General features: G+C 41.1%; 1 protein-coding gene across 11 annotated transcripts in view; it reads left to right on the forward strand.

Moving 5' to 3' along the window:
* The window catches only part of THRB (thyroid hormone receptor beta), a 296012-nt gene that overhangs the window by 207167 nt on the left and 71391 nt on the right, over positions 1-17454 (forward strand). For all 11 annotated transcript variants that reach the window (XM_073333470.1, XM_073333469.1, XM_073333478.1 and 8 more), the window contains one exon: positions 7951-8014. In XM_073333470.1, coding sequence (XP_073189571.1) covers positions 7951-8014 — 64 coding nt within the window. The remainder of the gene's footprint in view (positions 1-7950; positions 8015-17454) is intronic.

Below are 17454 nucleotides of genomic sequence, written 5' to 3' on the forward strand. Positions count from 1 at the left end.
GGCCTCAGTACCCCATTCCTAATCTTTTGAGCCATTCGATCCCTCACAGGTTTATTGTTTAATCCAATGAGTTTGTATGAGAGAGGAGGAGTTTGGTGAGGTGTGTGTTTAACCAGACTGGTTAAAATTAATTGGTTAATCACCTTTTGTGATGATGAAAAAAAGGTAAGAACAATAACTGGCACATGGCTTGTCAGGCAAACAGACTGATGTGTTGCAAAATTGGAAACCCAGATTTGGGAATGAATTCCAAATATGCCTTTCTCTGGCCAGTGGAGACTAGGGGCTTGTCTACACTACCGCACTGGGTCGATCTAAGATACACAACTTCAGCTACGTGAATAGCGTAGCTGAAGTTGACATACTTAGATCTACTTGCCGCAGCATCTTCACTGTGGTATGTCGACAGCTGACGCTCTCCCGTCGACTCCGCTTGCGCTCCTCGATCTGGTGGAGTACTGGAGTCAACGGGAGAGCACTCAGTGGTTGATCGCTGCCCTCTGATCCGGCAGGTACTGTAGACAAGCCCTAGGAGTCCTGGAGATATGATAAGGGGCAAGGCACAGTATGTAGCCATTTCTAGTGTTCCTTCTGTGTTTGGACAAATCTGAGGGCTTGTCTACACTACCGCTTAAGTCAATGCAATTTACATCGCTCATGGGTGTGAAAAAGCCACGCCCCTGAGTAAAGTAAGTTACATTGACTTAGGCTTTGTCTACACTACGCAGCTTTTAGCAACTTGGCTGTGCCACTAAAAGGCGTGCAGTGTAGCTGCTGTTTGTCAGCAGGAGAGCTCCCTCAACAAGCAGCGCTAGCTTTGTTGGTAGGAAAGTGCTCCTGCCGACAAAGCGCTGTTCACACCAGCACTTATCGTCAGCAAAACTTTTGTCTTTCGGGGGGGTGTTTTTTAACATCTTTGAATGACAAAAGTTTTGTCTTTCAATTGCCAGTGTAGACAAAGCCCTAAAGTGCCATCTTCACTGTACAGACATAGCTTCTGCCTCTTGTTGAGGTGGAGTAATTAAGTTGACAGGAGCGTGCTCTCCTGTTGACATATTGCATCTTCACCAGGTACGCTACATCAAGTGAAGAAAAACCCTGACTCTTCCTTTCCTGACACTGAATCATACACACAGCATGTGGCTGCAAATCTGGAGGCTGGGGAAAAGGTTCAGAATATCTCCATTGAAAGGACAGGAGAAATCTTTTGCAACCTTAACTGTCATATGTCTGCAACTAATGCTTTGGGATGGGGCTTATCTCAAGATTGTAGTCTACGGAAATCCTTCATGAATGGAAAGATTGGATTGTAAAGAAAGAGTGAGACCTTGGCTAGCCGTCTTGCAAAAACACTAGACAGAGAGCTGACGGCACAAAAGTTCATCTGCTAGAGACTGCTTCCTGGGTGCTAACATTAAGAGTGGAAATCTAAAAGTTGTTTGCATTTGTGTTGCTCCCAGGATATGAGAAAGAGAAGGTGGGTGAGGTAATATTTTTTATTAGAGCAATTTCTGTTGGTTAAAGAGACAAGCTTTTGAGCTCCACAGAGCTCCTCTTCAGGTCTGGGACAAGTAATCAGAGTGTCACAGCTAAATACCATCTGTTCTACCTTGTATTTAGCTGTGACCCACCAGATTATCTTTCCCAGACCAGAAGATATTACCGTAATCATCATCCACCTTTGCTCTCTTATGTAAAAGTTGTATCATTTGTGGAGTACAGAAAGGGAAAGTTAGGCACCAATGTTCAGAATGTATGAATCCCATACATTACTAGTCTGGTGTGGAGAAGGGATTTGCCCCATAAATCTCCCACCTGGGTGCTATTTGTACCCTTTTACAACCTTTTTAGATCAGTAACTGATTTTGATTGGGGACCAGATTTTCTCTAAGATCCTCCACACTTAACCAGCCTCCAAGGAGGAAAGTTCTGTAGCTAATTTAGACACCACCCACCCTTCCAACAGCTTACAATACTAGATCCAGAAAAAACTGTGAAGAATGTGGGGCATTTGGGCATTATTTTAACAAAAAAATATGCGTAGCTCAGTTTTCCCCTCTCGTTTTGTATTGTTACCCACTGGTTATGAAGGGACTAATTTTTTTCTTGGGATCGAGAATAGGTAAAAGAGTCAAGTAGGTGAGTCTGAGTTGGTATGAATGAACTACCAAGAATTGTCTACATATGGATAGGATTGCATTGGAGATACAATGGAAGACAAGTGACTGGACATTAACTTTTTATAACTGGCAGCCAAGGGAAAGTAAATGTGGAAGCCGCTTAACTGGGACTGGGAACAAAGGACTGAGGTGTGAGCACTTGGGTATCAGAACTCTTTCCATTCTAGCCTAAGGACACTTCAATACTATATTCCAGTTGTCTCAGGCCAGGTCTACACTAAAAAGTTAGGTTGACCCAGCTACATTGCTCAGGAGTATGAAAAATCCACAGCCCTGTGCAACATAATTTAAGTGACTTAACCCCCAGTGTTTGTTCCATCAACCAAGTATCACCTCTCACAGAGATGGATTAACTTCAGTAATGGGAGAACCCCCCCTCATTGCTGTAGTGAGCGTCTTCACTGAAATGCTACAGAAGTGCAGCTGCGGTGGTGCCGTTGTTGAGGTTTAAGTGTAGACATAATAAAAGTTGCCTTGGTTTGAAAAGGCTGCACTGTGTCCCTTCAAGTATCTGCTGATTGCATAGCTTCCAAAAGGGGTAAAATCTGTAACCGGAGTTCCTGTTCTTTTGGACTGGCTGGAAGAGCCATGGTGAGAAACAGAGGTGCTTAAGTCAGTGTTATAGCAGGGCCAGTGGGCTCCTCCTTATCAAAAGTGGAGACCTAAGGCCCAGCACTAAAAGGGGTATTTTCCAGAGAGATTGTCTAAAAGTTGGAGGCGAAGCATGCCCTTGTGGATCTGTGGACAAAGACATTTGACTTTTGGGACAACAAAACAGATAAACAGCACAGACTGAACTGTTCCTTGCAACTTGCCACATTCCTTAAAAGGAAGTTATTTTATTTACTGCAAATAAAATGCAGAATGAAACATTAATTATTAATTCCAGAATTGAATCAAGAAACACTATTAAAATCATTGTCATCTATAAAACAGCTAATAAAAACCCACTCCATTTATTATTTGTAATACAGCAGCAATTAGAAACCTCAACCAATCAGGGCCCAAATGTGCTTGTTGCTGTATATACTCAGAGCAGGAGGCAGTCCCTGCCCCAGTGAGTTACACACACAAGAGGAAGAGGAAGAAAGTAGTCTCTCAGGTTTACAGACAGGGAACTGAGGCACAGAAAGATTAAGTGACTCGCTCCAAATCACACAGGAGGTCTGTGGCAATGCCAGATCTCTTGAGTCTCAGTGTAGTGCCCTACACAAATAGCCATCTTTCCTTTCATTCATTTCCTCATGAATTTTTACACGAGTGACTACTTCATGCCAAATACTGGTCTCATTGAGGAAAATGGCAAAACTCCCAATGGGGAGTTTTGGCCCTTAAAACATAATTGGCTGAAAAAGCTTTTACTTTTCTCTTTTTTTTCTTTAAATTGGCCTGTAGACAATAATTTTAAGACTAGTAACTAATTATTTACCGGAGGGACAAGCTTTATTTCCAAAACTTGATTATTTTGTTTTTAAGAGTACTGTATATGATTGTCAGTAAGTCACCTAACCACAGTTAGATTCAGGCAAATGATTTATTGGCGAGATTCACTAGTTCCACTGGCATGTTGGAAGGGGCCTGATCCTGATTTGAATAGGAGTAGGAACAGACCTGATCTGTGTTTACTAGTCTCCTGTTTAATTTGTTGTTTGGCACAGTATAAAATACCTCAGAGTTCCACAAGATGTCAATAGAAAGAGAATAAAGTTTTCCTTGTAGCCTCTGTTTATACTTGTTTGTACATGGCAAAAGTGAAACGGAATATCTGTTTTGCACCTAAAGATTAAAGGACATACTGTTATTTCTAAGAAGAGTCCCGATTTGCTTTCAGGCAGCCTGTAGGGAAGAAAAGAGGAGACACAAACACATCAGAACATGCAAAGAGGCTGATTATTTTAACCTTTTGTCCCATAAAACCTTCACCCAGCAGGTTTTATTTTCTCACTTGCTGTTATAATTACCACAAAAGTTGAGATCCTTTAAATACTTTGGGAACGTGGTGTAGCAATTCCAGACTTTGGAATAACAATTAATTTATTGTTAAGTTTATCAAATATGTCAGGTTAAATGACGAAAACAAATTAAGAACAAGTTAAAATGAAGACAATATACAAATACATTACATTATGAGGGCTAAACTCACATTGAAAAATCCTGACCTTGGACTAGTAGGTTTCTAATCATGTCAAGAGAGAATGATAGGGCTATCATTTCATTAGGGGTTTGTGCCAGTGTCATAAATCATGAGAGTGAAGCTCAAGGAGACTCAAAAGATTAAATGCAGCTGTTTCTTATTTTGTATCATGTGTGGCTCTAAATTCAGATGTGTACCCTGCCCAGGTTCCCAATGAGAGCTTCTTTCACCTGCTTACGTATGCACTTCTGTATGAATCCCTGCTAATCCTTTTTTGGCTCCCATCTCCTTTTTCTCCCACTACTGACTGTTTCTTGCTAGCTTTCTACCCCCGGGGTGTCACTCCTTTAACACATTAGTACTGTTGTACTTTCTTCCTTGCTGGAGCACACTTCCCCTGTCACTTTAGTGCAGTGTTTCTCAAACTATTGTACTGGTGACCCCTTTCACACAGCAAGGCTCTGAGTGCAAACTCCCTTATAAATTAAAAACACTTGTTTATATATTTAACACCATTATAAATGCTGGAGGCAAATCAGGGTTTGGGGTGAAGGCTGACAGCTTGCGACCCCCCCCCATGTAATAACCTCGTGACCCCCTGTGGGGTCCCAACCCCCAGTTTGAGAACCCCTGCTTTAGTGGATCTGACTGGGTCAGTTTCATAACTCACAGCTGGGTATGACATCCTGTTCATGGTTGATATCAATGGTGCACTAGAGGGAGCTAGAGGATAACGTGATGCCAGCCAAATTATAGTAAGGGGTTCCAGCCACATAATTAATCAAGAAGAGGTAATGTGGACAGGCGGGCCTGATAAATGGAAAAACATTTTTCTTGTTTTACCTTAAAAAACACATCAGACTGACTTTATCTGGGGACTCTGACATGGGTCCTCAAAATATGATTGGCTGATTTTCAGTATTTGCTGGCGTGACATCACATGAATTTAGACCACTGCCTTACACCCATGGTAGCCCTGTATGAGGGGATCACAGGTGGAGCAGACATGCAGTGGGGTCTTTGTGCCCCCTACACCCTGCGGAGGGGGTTCCATGCCAGGCCCCTGTAGGCCAACACAGAGGGCTACTAGAGACCCAGGGCCCAAACCTTCCACATAGATGGTGCAGATGGTGTACAGCTGGTGTTCCAGGTTCTAGGTTGAAATAAAGACAGTGAGAAGTTATGCCACAGTTTGGGTGGTGGTGCATTCTGATCCTCCAAGTCCCCATGGAGTTCCATGTTCAAAGCCTGATTGATTACTCTGGCTTTTTGTGGTTTAGGAGCCCACATTTACCCCAAGCATTTACTTTCCCATACTGCAACTGGTGTTGTAAAGAATATAGGAAACAAGCGTATTTCTTTTAACAATGTATCCTCTGGTTTAATTTTTAAAGGGATTTTCAGTTAAAGTAATTATACTATCCATATAGCATCTTCTTGCTTACAATATCTAAAGCTTGCATTTCTTTTACAGTTAAGTTATTTGATTTAATCATTGAAGGAAATTTTATGTTTTGTAGTATTTGTCTATAAGAAGGACGCCACACAACAACTCAGGGTATGTCTTCGCTACCTGCCGGATCAGCGGGCAGCAATCGAGCCAGCAGGGATCGATTTATCGCTTCTAGTCTAGACACAATAAATCGACCCCTGAGCGCTCTCCTGTCGACTCCTGAACTCCAGCGCCACAAGAGGCGCAGGCAGAGTCGACGGGGGAGCGGCAGCAGTCGACTCACCGTGGTGAAGACATCACAGTAAGTCGATCTAAGTACATCAACTTCAGCTACGTTATTCACATAGCTGAAGTCGCATAGCTTAGATCGATCTCCCCACCCCCCAGTGTAGACCAGGGCTAAGTAATGGATGTATTGGTTATTGTGAAATAATGCTAACAACTTTACTATAAAGTTTATGGGCAGAACCTTAGCTGGAGATCAGGCCCACTGTCTCTCAAGAAGGGGAGGAAGTGTCCCTAGAACCCAAATAAATCTAAAGAAAATAAGAATACATGTCCAAAAAGCTTTCATTGAATAGTGGGAGAAAAGCACAAGTAACTTACATGGTCCCTGCAAGATATTATGAAGTTCTAAAGGCATTTTTTTTAGATTTTTTTAATTTTAATTTTAATTTTTTAGAATTTTTTAAATTGTTTTGCATTTTTAAACCTTTACATTCACACATTTTCCTTTCTGATGAAACATACACATTCTCTGATAGATGTAATGAAATACGTAGATAGAAATGGATGTGGTGGGAGAAACAGCAAGGGAGATAAATGATAAGGTACCAGGTGGTGCTGTTACATATAGTCCTGTGGTTCTTTTCCTTAGTATGTGAGCACTGTTCAGTCTTGGAAGAAATGCTGCATTGTTTTTATTTTTGTGATATCATTTCTCATTGGAGGGTCTGTTGCAAGAGGCAGAAGAATTTGTTCTCTGTCATCATGTCAGTAACTAGAGTCAAGGCTGGGGCAGAGTTGCTCCTTAGGAACTGGGCGTTGGTGTTTAGGCTGAGATTCCTGTGCGCTGTTTGTGGCACCTCTGTCCCAGAACTGATGTATATAGTTTAAAATAAGCAGGTTGCACTAAGATGACACCCCTATTCTATAAAAAGAAAAGGAGGACTTGTGGCATCTTAGAGACTAACAAATGTATTTGAGCATAAGCTTTCGTGAGCTACAGCTCACTTCATCGGGTGCATGCAGTGGAAAATACAGTGGGGGGATTTTATATACACAGAGAACATGAAACAATGGGTGTTACCATACACACTGTAACGAGAGTGATCAGGTAAGGTGAGCTATTACCAGCAGGAGAGGGAAAAAAAACAAAAAAAACTTTTGTAGTGATAATCAAGGTGGGCTATTTTCAGCAGTTGACAAGAACGTGTGAGGAACTGTAGGGGGCGGGGGAAATAAACATGGGGAAATAGTTTTACTTTGTGTAATGACACATCCACTCCCAGTCTTTATTCAAGCCTAATTTAATGGTGTCCAGTTTGCAAATTAATTCCAATTCAGCAGTCTCTCGTTGGAGTCTGTTTTTGAAGTTTTTTTGTTGTAATATGGCCACTTTTAGGTCTGTAATTGAGTGACCAGAGAGATTGAAGTGTTCTCCGACTGGTTTTTGAATGTTGTTATTCTTGACGTCTGATTTGTGTCCATTTATTCTTTTATGTAGAGACTGTCCAGTTTGGCAGAGGGGCATTACTGGCACATGATGGCATACATCACATTGGTAGATGTGCAGGTGAACGAGCCTCTGATAGTGTGGCTGACGTGATTAGGCCCTATGATGGTGTCCCCTGAATAGATATGTGGACAGAGTTGGCAACGGGCTTTGTTGCAAGGATAGGTTCCTCCAGCAACCACACGCCACGCAACAAAAACATTAACCCAGGAACCTATCTGGAGACCTGGTCTTCCACAACTCTGCCAGGATTCTGGCAGTAGCTCACATTTGTTGCCCTCTGCATTAGTGAAAGTCACCTGAGCTTCGGTGCAATGTGAAATGCCAGCAGACGTGGACTGTAGCATCCAGTACCAAAAATGTCTTATCCTGTTTACACACTAATGTTAGCCCAACTATTTTGCATTTGTGGATGTATCACATATATATTTTTTTCTCCTCTTGGCAGGTGATATTGGTGAAAAAGAAGAATGAGAATGATTACTTATCCATAACTCCCAGCAGTATGTCAGGTACCCATATTTCATACGAAGTCTCTACACAGTGTCAAATAAAATTATTATAATATTTTATGGGCATTGAGTGCTTCTCAAAGGTTCTGAAATGAATTGGTCCTGGAGACAGAAGTTCTCCTTGTACCCCCAGAACAGATATAAGTTGGGTAGCAAGATTTCCCCCACACTACCCTGCTGATATGCCTCAACTCCCCTGCTGGAGGGGCCTGCTCCATAGTTCATTCTCTGTGACCATTACTTCCTGGACTCCTCTGCCAAAACTGCCAACAGGGTGGCAATTGCCACCAACTGTGTTATGGATCATGGTGGTTTGTCTGATGAGGACATGTCCTCTAAGGACTGGACTGAAATAAACTCAGACCATCGAGCAATCATCCTGTAAAAATGACTTTCATTACTACTGACCTGGGCTGAACTGAGGCCGAGGCTCTCAAGGCGAAAGGCTCTGGACTTCGTTTCAAGTCTCCTTGGCCAGCCTGTCCCCTTTTAGATATAAAATATGGGAATGTTCACTTAGCATTAGAATTTTGGGTGTAAAAAAATAGTAATCCAAGAGTGGGATGTCTACAAAATGCAATATACAGAAATGATGTTTAATCCCAGAGAATCTCTCACTTTCACTGCACATTTCTAGTTTTTTTTTAAATTCGCATTTTCAAAAAGAAGCTGTGGGTTCTGCTGTATTTGTCAATAGCTTTTTATCATTTCAAAACTTGCATGTTTTATTTTAAAAGCTCCCATGTGCGATGCAGGATGCAAATTTTGAGCTGGTTTGGGGAAGTCACAACAGGTCAGACTGAATTCCGGTCACTGTGCTCAGGGGGCATTCCATCTCTACTCCCTTGGGAATGCCCAGTGCCCAAAGGGGGCAAGGAGAGTTAGGTCATGGCTTTGTCCCTCCCCCCATGCAGTGTGCAGCAGAGGGTAGGTAGCTGCATCCACAATGGGCACAAAAGTACCCAGTACTCTGGCCTTGTGCACTGGGACCTCCTGGAGACATTCATAGAATCATAGAATATCAGGGTTGGAAGGGACCTCAGGAGGTCATCTAGTCCAACCCCCTGCTCAAAGCAGGACCAATCCCCAATTAAATCATCCCAGCCAGGGCTTTGTCAAGCCTGACCTTAAAAACTTCTAAGGAAGGAGATTCTACCACCTCCCTAGGTAACGCATTCCAGTGTTTCACCACCCTCCTAGTGAAAAAGTTTTTCCTAATATCCAACCTAAACCTTCCCCACTGCAACTTGAGACCATTACTCCTTGTCCTGTCCTCTTCTACCACTGAGAATAGTCTAGAACCATCCTCTCTGGAACCACCTCTCAGGTAGTTGAAAGCAGCTATCGAATCCCCCCTCATTCTTCTCTTCTGCAGACTAAACAATCCCAGTTCCCTCAGCCTCTCCTCATAAGTCATGTGTTCCAGACCCCTAATCATTTTTGTTGCCCTTCGCTGGACATTATGACTCCCCAAAGCAAAATGTCTCATTGTGCTTCTCCAGGGGGAGGGTGACTGAACTGCCCTGGATGGAGGGAAGGGTTTAAATGGTATAACCTGGCTCTTTAGCATTTATAAATAGGAGTAAACACCACAGGTGTGTGTAAAGCAAAAATGGCTGGGTGAAAGAAACTGATTTTAAACTAAAAGTGTCGGTGCAGCTGCCGCTTTCAAGTGTTTTTCATCCCAATCCATTTTAATTTTTCATTTCTTATTAAAAGAGCTTGTAATCCCCTGCATGATTGAGAATGGAGAAAGGAGCATGCTTGGAATATAAAGCTTTTCAAATCTTTGGCTACAGCATTGCTAGAGAAAGGTCTAAAGCCAGATTGGAGGTCATCCTTAATGAATTAAAATAAAGGTCTAGATTCTGCTCTCTGAAGTCCATGGAGTTACCATTCATTTACACCCATGTGACTGAGAGCAAAATCTTGCCCAGAATGTGTTAGATTGCCTCAAATTATATGTTGTATTATACGGAATGTATATCTACTTACTTTTTTATATATGGCCCCCTCGTATGTATGCTGCATTTTTTATTACTGTTGATTACTTAGTAGATATTGGTCAAACATTCTGGTCCTTACTGAAATCAGTGGGAGATTTGCCTGAGAAAGGATTGCAGGATTTGACACACTGTGTAGTATAACCAAGTCACAGTTACTGTGCAAGTCATTATTTTTGAATTATTTTATTCTGGTGCATTCGAAATCTCAACTTTAACATTGTAGTAGTGTGATTATTTTGAAGTGAATGTCGTGTGTGTGTGCTGTGTATATCTGTCTGTCTCTCTAGTTGAATCTCTAGCTAGATATAAAGATAAAGAGAGATGCCAAATTTTCCAAAATGGTTTTGTGTGCCTCAATCTTTGGATGCCCAATTTAGGTGGCTTGTTCCTTTAAGGGCTGAAGGCATGAGGGCAGTCAACCCTAATTATTCAGGAGGCACATCTGAGCAGGGATCAGGTGATTCCACTTCAAGAGCAGCAGGAAGCTGCAGAAAGAGGCGGATGCTTAGGGAGAAACAGTCAAAGAAAGGTATGGCAGAGAGTGCAGAAGAACTGCCCCGAGCAGGAGGCTCTTGCAGGAGACCCTTAACCGGGGAAGGTTTGGTCCTGGAAGCCAGAGTCAGAGGGCTGAAGAAGGCTAAGTGGCCGGGAAAACAGACTCCAGGGGAGTAAGAAATATCTCCAGCCAGGTATGGCTGAGAGTGGCCTGCCATTGCAGGGAAATGCTGCAGAGAGCAGACTCCGGGGAAGAAGAGAAGCCCCAGAACTGAGTTTTGTTTTGTCTTATGTCAATAAATTAGACCCTGGGAAAAGGGGCATTATTGGACAAAAAGCCTGAGTGTATTTAATAAGTAAGTGTCCTGAAAGGGAGAAACTGAGGCAGGCAGTCTGGAGATTGACCTCAGGCCACAAGGGGATGTTCAGGACAGGAGGCAGTTGGCTTGGTAACACACACTTTATGGGGCTTGATTTTCAGAAAGCGGGACTCCTTTGTATGTAAATGTATAAAATAAGAAACTGAAAATGGCACTATAGTGCAGTGCTTTTATGTGAGAGCCAAGTGAAAATAAAATAAAAAATAAATTCTTACATAAATGTGAATGTGCATTTATTAGAATGCAGACTCAAAATAAATTTAATTCACCCTGGAGCATAGCCACAGGAATCTAAGTAGTCCTACAGAGTGCCTGAAATTTTGTAATTTCTGGCTGTGGGAAGGGGTCAGCTGAAAAGCTAGACCTGCAGGGCCCTGCCATCTTGCAGCAGGTCAGGCATGCATTGCGTTGGTCTATACGTCTTTACTACCATTATCAGTTGTGAATCTCAAATTTTGCAGTCTATATGATGCATGCATTTAGAGACATACATTTTTCGTACTGATTATAATGATCACACATTCAAATAAAGGGGAAATTCAAGAAAAGGGGTAGTTTTACACACTTCAGGTAGGATTCAGAGTTGAGTGTGGCTTTAAATACATGCACACTGGTACCTTCAAATAGCTGCCTTCAGCTTGGTAGCACATAAATAAATGATGACAAATTCTGTATGATGCATGGATGGTATAAATCATGGATTGGCAACCTTTGGCACGTGGCCAGTCAGAGAAATCCGCTGGCAGGCCAGGACGGTTTGTTTACCTGCAGCATAGGCAGGTTCAGCCAATCGCAACTCCCACTGGCTGCGGTTCACCGTTCCAGGCCAATGGGGGCTGTAGGAAGCAGCATGGGCCGAGAGATATGCTGGCTGCCACTTCCCGCAGCCCGCATTGGCCTGGAACGGTGAACTGCGGCCAGTGGGAGCTGCGAACATTGGCCGAATCTGCGGACGCTGCAGGTAAACAAACTGTCCCGGCCCACCAGCGGATTTCCCTGATGGGCCGCATGCCACAGGTTGCCAATCCCTGGTATAAATATACATGCATGTATAATTATAACTTTGCTATTTCAAAAGCAAATTCTTTTAAACATGTTAAAGGCACTTATTTTCATTTCTGATTAACTCCATAGCAAATTACATGTTTTTAAAGAAGCCATGTTCGAATTGCACCAGAAATGTCTTAAAGGATTATTTTATTTATGCACAGATCGCTAGAAAATGCCCAAGTGAGTATTTACCCACCCCGACCCCCCAAAAAAATTTCATGATAACTGCTGCAGTGAGAAATGTCAACTCAAAGAGTAATATTTGCAGAAAGATATAAGTGCCTTGGAAACAAGGGCTTATACAGAAACTGCCTTTTCAGCTATAACTATAACTGTGTCCACTGTAATACAGATGTAGAATAGAATATGGGCTTGGAACTGGTCCTCTCTCTTTGAGACGATATACTTTCCAATAAATAAGCAAGAATGTGAAGCACACTCTGTAACAAAATTTTCCTTTGTTCAAATATTCTAGCAGAGCTGATGCTTGAAGCATCACCCCTGAATAGCAGTAACATATTCACTGGTGGTCTGATCCTGCTCCCACTGAAGTCAGTGGTGAAATACCCATTGACACCATTGGTGCAGGCAGGGTCAAGTCAGGCAAAACTCACACTGACTTCACTTATAGTGTGAACTGAGCAAGGAATCAAGTCTGGGCCAAAGTGTGAGCAAGTGAATAACAGCTGCAGTGTACCATAAATTCACATTAATTTCTGCTTGAGATATACTGAAGTAAAATACTAAGTCCTGTTGAAGTCACTGGGATTTTTTGCCATTAACTTCAGTGGGGCCAGGATTTCACCCTGAGCGTATATCTTTTCATATTGTATCCAGAAATTCGGCTTCAACTCCCAGATATTAATACAGTTCTGTTTGAGAATGACCATTAAGTTGAATCAAGATAGGTATTAGCATATAATTAAGTGCTTATGTTGGGGAATAGAATTTAAATGTCATAAATGCATATTTTCAGAAAGCAGAACTTTAATATGCAATATTTCTTGTAATAGGTCACTCATTTGGAGAAGGAAATTAATCAGCTTTTATTAAAACAAATCTATCTGCAAATGAGTAACTGCAAGACTAATTTATGTAATTTCAAAGAACTGGGAAACGTAATAGTTTCAGATAAAACAGTCACCTTTTCTGTGTAGTCCGTTTCTCTGTAATGCTCATTAACCTGTAGCACTCTGCAACAATTCAGATGGAAAACAGCTGATTGTCAAGTATTGTTTTAGGAGTGATTTCTCATAAATTCCCTGAATGATTTTCTTAGGATAACTTAATTTAACCTATATCACTGTGTGGCGCAGCAAGTTGTCTCCCTCTTATTGTCCAGTAGACCATGACAAAAGCCCACCAACTGAGAAGTATTACTTCCTTTAACTAATGGAGTTTTTAGAAGGACAGTAAATACTTTAATGTAAGGTTTGGTTAGTCGAGGATTCAGCAGCTTTGTAGTAAGCTCTTGGGGATTTTCAAAAGGTTAGCAAGATTTATAATGTGGGCTGATTTTGCATGAAGCTGTGAATCACTCCACAAAGGCCCTTTTTACTTGGGAAGATGTATTTTCTAATGTGCAGTTAAAAATAATGTATTTAATAGGTGGTACTATGTCAACATGGTAGCTGTTGTTAATTTTTATTCTTTTTGTGTAACTGATGCTTTTTTATTTATCCAGGGTTTTTACCTTTAAAGATACTATTTCTTGGCACTGCACTGGGATTGTTTTTGCTTTGTGGAAAACAAGTTTCTACTAAAATACTTCCATGTTCACAAAACAAGAAGGGCTTATCTCTGTACACCCGTGGAGGTGCCCAATTTGGATGCTTTATTTAATATTGCGGTCATAACTCATTTAAACAACCATTCCCTTTTCCAGACGAAAGGCACTTTTGTCTTCAAAAAATAAAAGCGCATTTAGGTCAATTTTAATAATGAATGGGGGAAGCAAATGCATCTATTTTTTTTTAAACTCCGTGAAGACTGCTAGCCATTTTCTCAAGCATGGTTCATTATTTTAGAGTCTTGGTGCTCTCTTCTTTTCTAGTGCTCTCAATAAGCAAAACAGTATGTTTGGGTCTGTTTCTAAAATCTTTTCTTATTTTCAAAAATGTTGGATAGTTCAGCCTGCCACTTCCTCCACAATTAGACTGGTCAGTTTCATTTGGAACAAAGGCTGTTTTCTTTTGGAACTTTGTTTTCCTGAAACATTGCCTTGTGGTTAGAGCATGGAACTATGAGTAGGGAGTCCTGGATTCCATTTGCAGCTGTGCCATTAGCTAGTTGTCACTCTGTTATATAAGTCACTCTGCCCCCATAAATTGAAGTGATTGAGTTACATTATTGTTTGTTTGTTAATTTCAGATGAAAAACAATTTTGAAATGGTTAAAAAAACAAACTAAATCAGTCTATTTCTCTGCGTTCTTTCCCAGCCTGAGCCAGCAGATCAGAAACCAATACAGAGCCATTTCTAAAAGGACCTCAGAACTACTATCCACCCACCACAAATTTTTCATAGACCATTATTTATGCCTACTACAGTCCAGAGACACCAGAATATCACTTACCCTCCATATATATACCAAGGATTTGATCCTACCCAATTCCAACTTCCTACTGGGCAACAAAAAAGATTAGGGGGTGGAGCACATGACTTATGAGGAGAGGCTGAGGGAACTGGGATTATTTAGTCTGCAGAAGAGAAGAAAGAGGGGGGGATTTGATAACTGCTTTCAAACACCTGAAAGGGCGTTCCAGAGGGGATGGATTTAGACTGTTCTCAGTGGTAGCAGATGACAGAACGAGGAGTAATGGTCTCAAGGTGCAGTGGGGAAGGTTTAGGTTGGATATTAGGGCAAACTTTTTCACTAGGAGGGTGGTGAAGCAATGGAATGGGTTACCTAGGGAGGTGGTGGAATCTTCTTACTTAGAGGTTTATAAGGTCAGGCTTGACAAAGCCCTGGCTGGGATGATTTAGTTGGGAATTGGTCCTGCTTTGAGCAGGGGGTTGGACTAGATGACCTCTTGAGATCCCTTCCAACCCTCATATTCTATGATTCTGTGATACTGTAGTCAAGAGAGCTCCATCTTAATCTCCAGATAATATCTAAACTAATTCCTTCCGCTATCTCCTGTTTCACTAGGAGCTAGCAAAAACAATCTAAACCATGCATCTCCCTGTACTGGCTGGAAACCTCACTATATCTTCCTTTCATACTTATCCTCCACACATAAGTCAAAGAATCCACCCTTCAGGTACAGAGAACATAGCCAATTCTATCCGATTCACGCGATAGATCTCATTCACCAAAACAATGAACATTTATTTATCATGGGGAGAAAAGAGTTGACAGATCTTCAGAATCTACTGTTTTTATTTGCAGTCAAGAATTGAAAAAATGTATAATTATAATGACAGGTTTCAGAGTAACAGCCGTTTTAGTCTGTATTCGCAAAAAGAAAAGGAGAACTTGTGGCACCTTAGAGACTAACCAATTTATTTGAGCATAAGCTTTCATGAGCTACAGCTCACTTCATCGGATGCATCTCATGAAAGCTTATTCTCAAATAAATTGGTTAGTCTCTAAGGTGCCGCAAGTTTTCCTTTTCTTTTTATAATTATAATACAATTTCACCCCAGGTAGGTGGCTAATAGTATTAGTGATAGTCACTTTAGAAATGTTGGTAGATATGTAAATATATAATGGGCAGGGAATCGGCAACAAAGTTAAGGTTCATTGTTGAGCTTCAGCTACAAATGTCCTCATTCTCAAATAGTTAGGATTTTTTACAACTACTGTATGCCATTCTAATGATAATTGTATTAATGTCCTAAATTAATGGCTATTTATTTACCCACTTAATTCTAGCTTGTTTTTGTCTTGGAATTATTATTATTTTACTGTGTTGATAAAGAAAGGATGCTATGGGCTGCTTCTGGCTTTGCAGAATGTGAACACATTCATAAGGCCTTTAAAAATTCTAAATGGAACTTCTTAGAGTTGTAGGTGTAAAAGAAGCCTCTCTTCACATCCCGATTACACATTCTTTCCAAAGATGTTTGTTGTTGGCCTATTTGGACAAGCATTCTCGGTATTATCTATATTTTCTTTCATGAGTTTCTTAAAGCTTTGCCACAGCTTATTAGTTTTAGCAGTTGCCCTTTATTGGCATATCTACACTGCAATTAAACACCCACAGCTGGCTGGTGTCAGCTGACTCAGGCAAATGAGTAGAATTCAAGCCCCATAAGCCCAACTCAGCTGACACCAGCCAAACATGGCTGTTTAATTGCTGTGTAGAAATACCCTACATCAGTGGTGCACAACCTTATTACACAGGAGACCACATAAACCTAAACACAACCTTGTGTGGGCCAAACAGATTCTATATATTTCCTTGTGTAAATTAAAATGGTGTAACATGACGACAAAATGCTAATGAATTGGCCATTAGTATATCGTGTTCAAGCAGACCACAGGCTTTATTAAATGCTCTGGTGGGCTGTGAATGGCCCACGGGCCACAAGTTGGTTATCCTTGCCATGCATGATCACAGCTCAAGATCAAATTCCTGAGCAAAAGCTTTTCCATGGGCTTCATTCAAGGTACTAGTTTTTTTCAAATTTTAGAACTAAAATGGCTTAAACCAAGTTATCTTAAATTAGACCTTGAAGAACAAAATGCTTAGCTGTGTACACATTGCCCCAGACTTCGGCATCTGTAAGCCCTCAGTGGACCTTGGCCACATAATCTGTCTATTCCACAGATTTAAAGATGAGATTCAACACTTACAAATTTCCTCCTTGAATCCAGGCCGCAACTCCATACATTTTCATAAGATCATGATAGCAACAGAAACAGCTTCAGACCTCTGAAGAGAAGACAGGCACCTTCCCTGTGTGAATGACTGGCTAATGAGAGCTTCATGCCCTTTCCAGTTGCTCAAAAAGCCATTCTCTAATTGTTCCCAACTTTCATAGTAGAAGTGTATTAGCAGTCATGTGGAAATCTTTCCACACTTTTTCACGTCCCTATAGGTTGGATCTGAAGGCCTTTGTGGTGAAGCCTTTCAGCATCAAGTTTTTCATTCTGTTTAAATGCTTTTCACTTTCTGTGTCTATGATTGTTTCCCTATCTTGTAAGGGGATGGAGGTTAAAACTCTGGAAGAGATTGGATGAAAATTTCTCTTCCTGCTACAGAACATTTGGATTGGAGTGGTAATCAATGGAGGTGGATAGCATAGAATATACACTATATATGTGCACACTGTATATATAATTTGTAACCCTAGCATGCCTCTTACAAAGCAATAACATATAATTCCTCCACCCAAAATTACAACTGGCAAAATTGTTGTTGGCCTTTTTAAAGCTATTCATGATTTTTTCACATGCTTCTATTGCTTTGCTTTCATAAACTACTAAATAGTTCACTTCTTGCCACCATGTAAATGGCCCATTCCTCTTAAGTCGCCGATGTTATGTACCAACTACTGTTCCA

This window comes from Lepidochelys kempii, chromosome 2, assembly GCF_965140265.1.
Source record: "Lepidochelys kempii isolate rLepKem1 chromosome 2, rLepKem1.hap2, whole genome shotgun sequence".
NCBI classification, from domain to species: Eukaryota; Metazoa; Chordata; order Testudines; family Cheloniidae; genus Lepidochelys; species Lepidochelys kempii.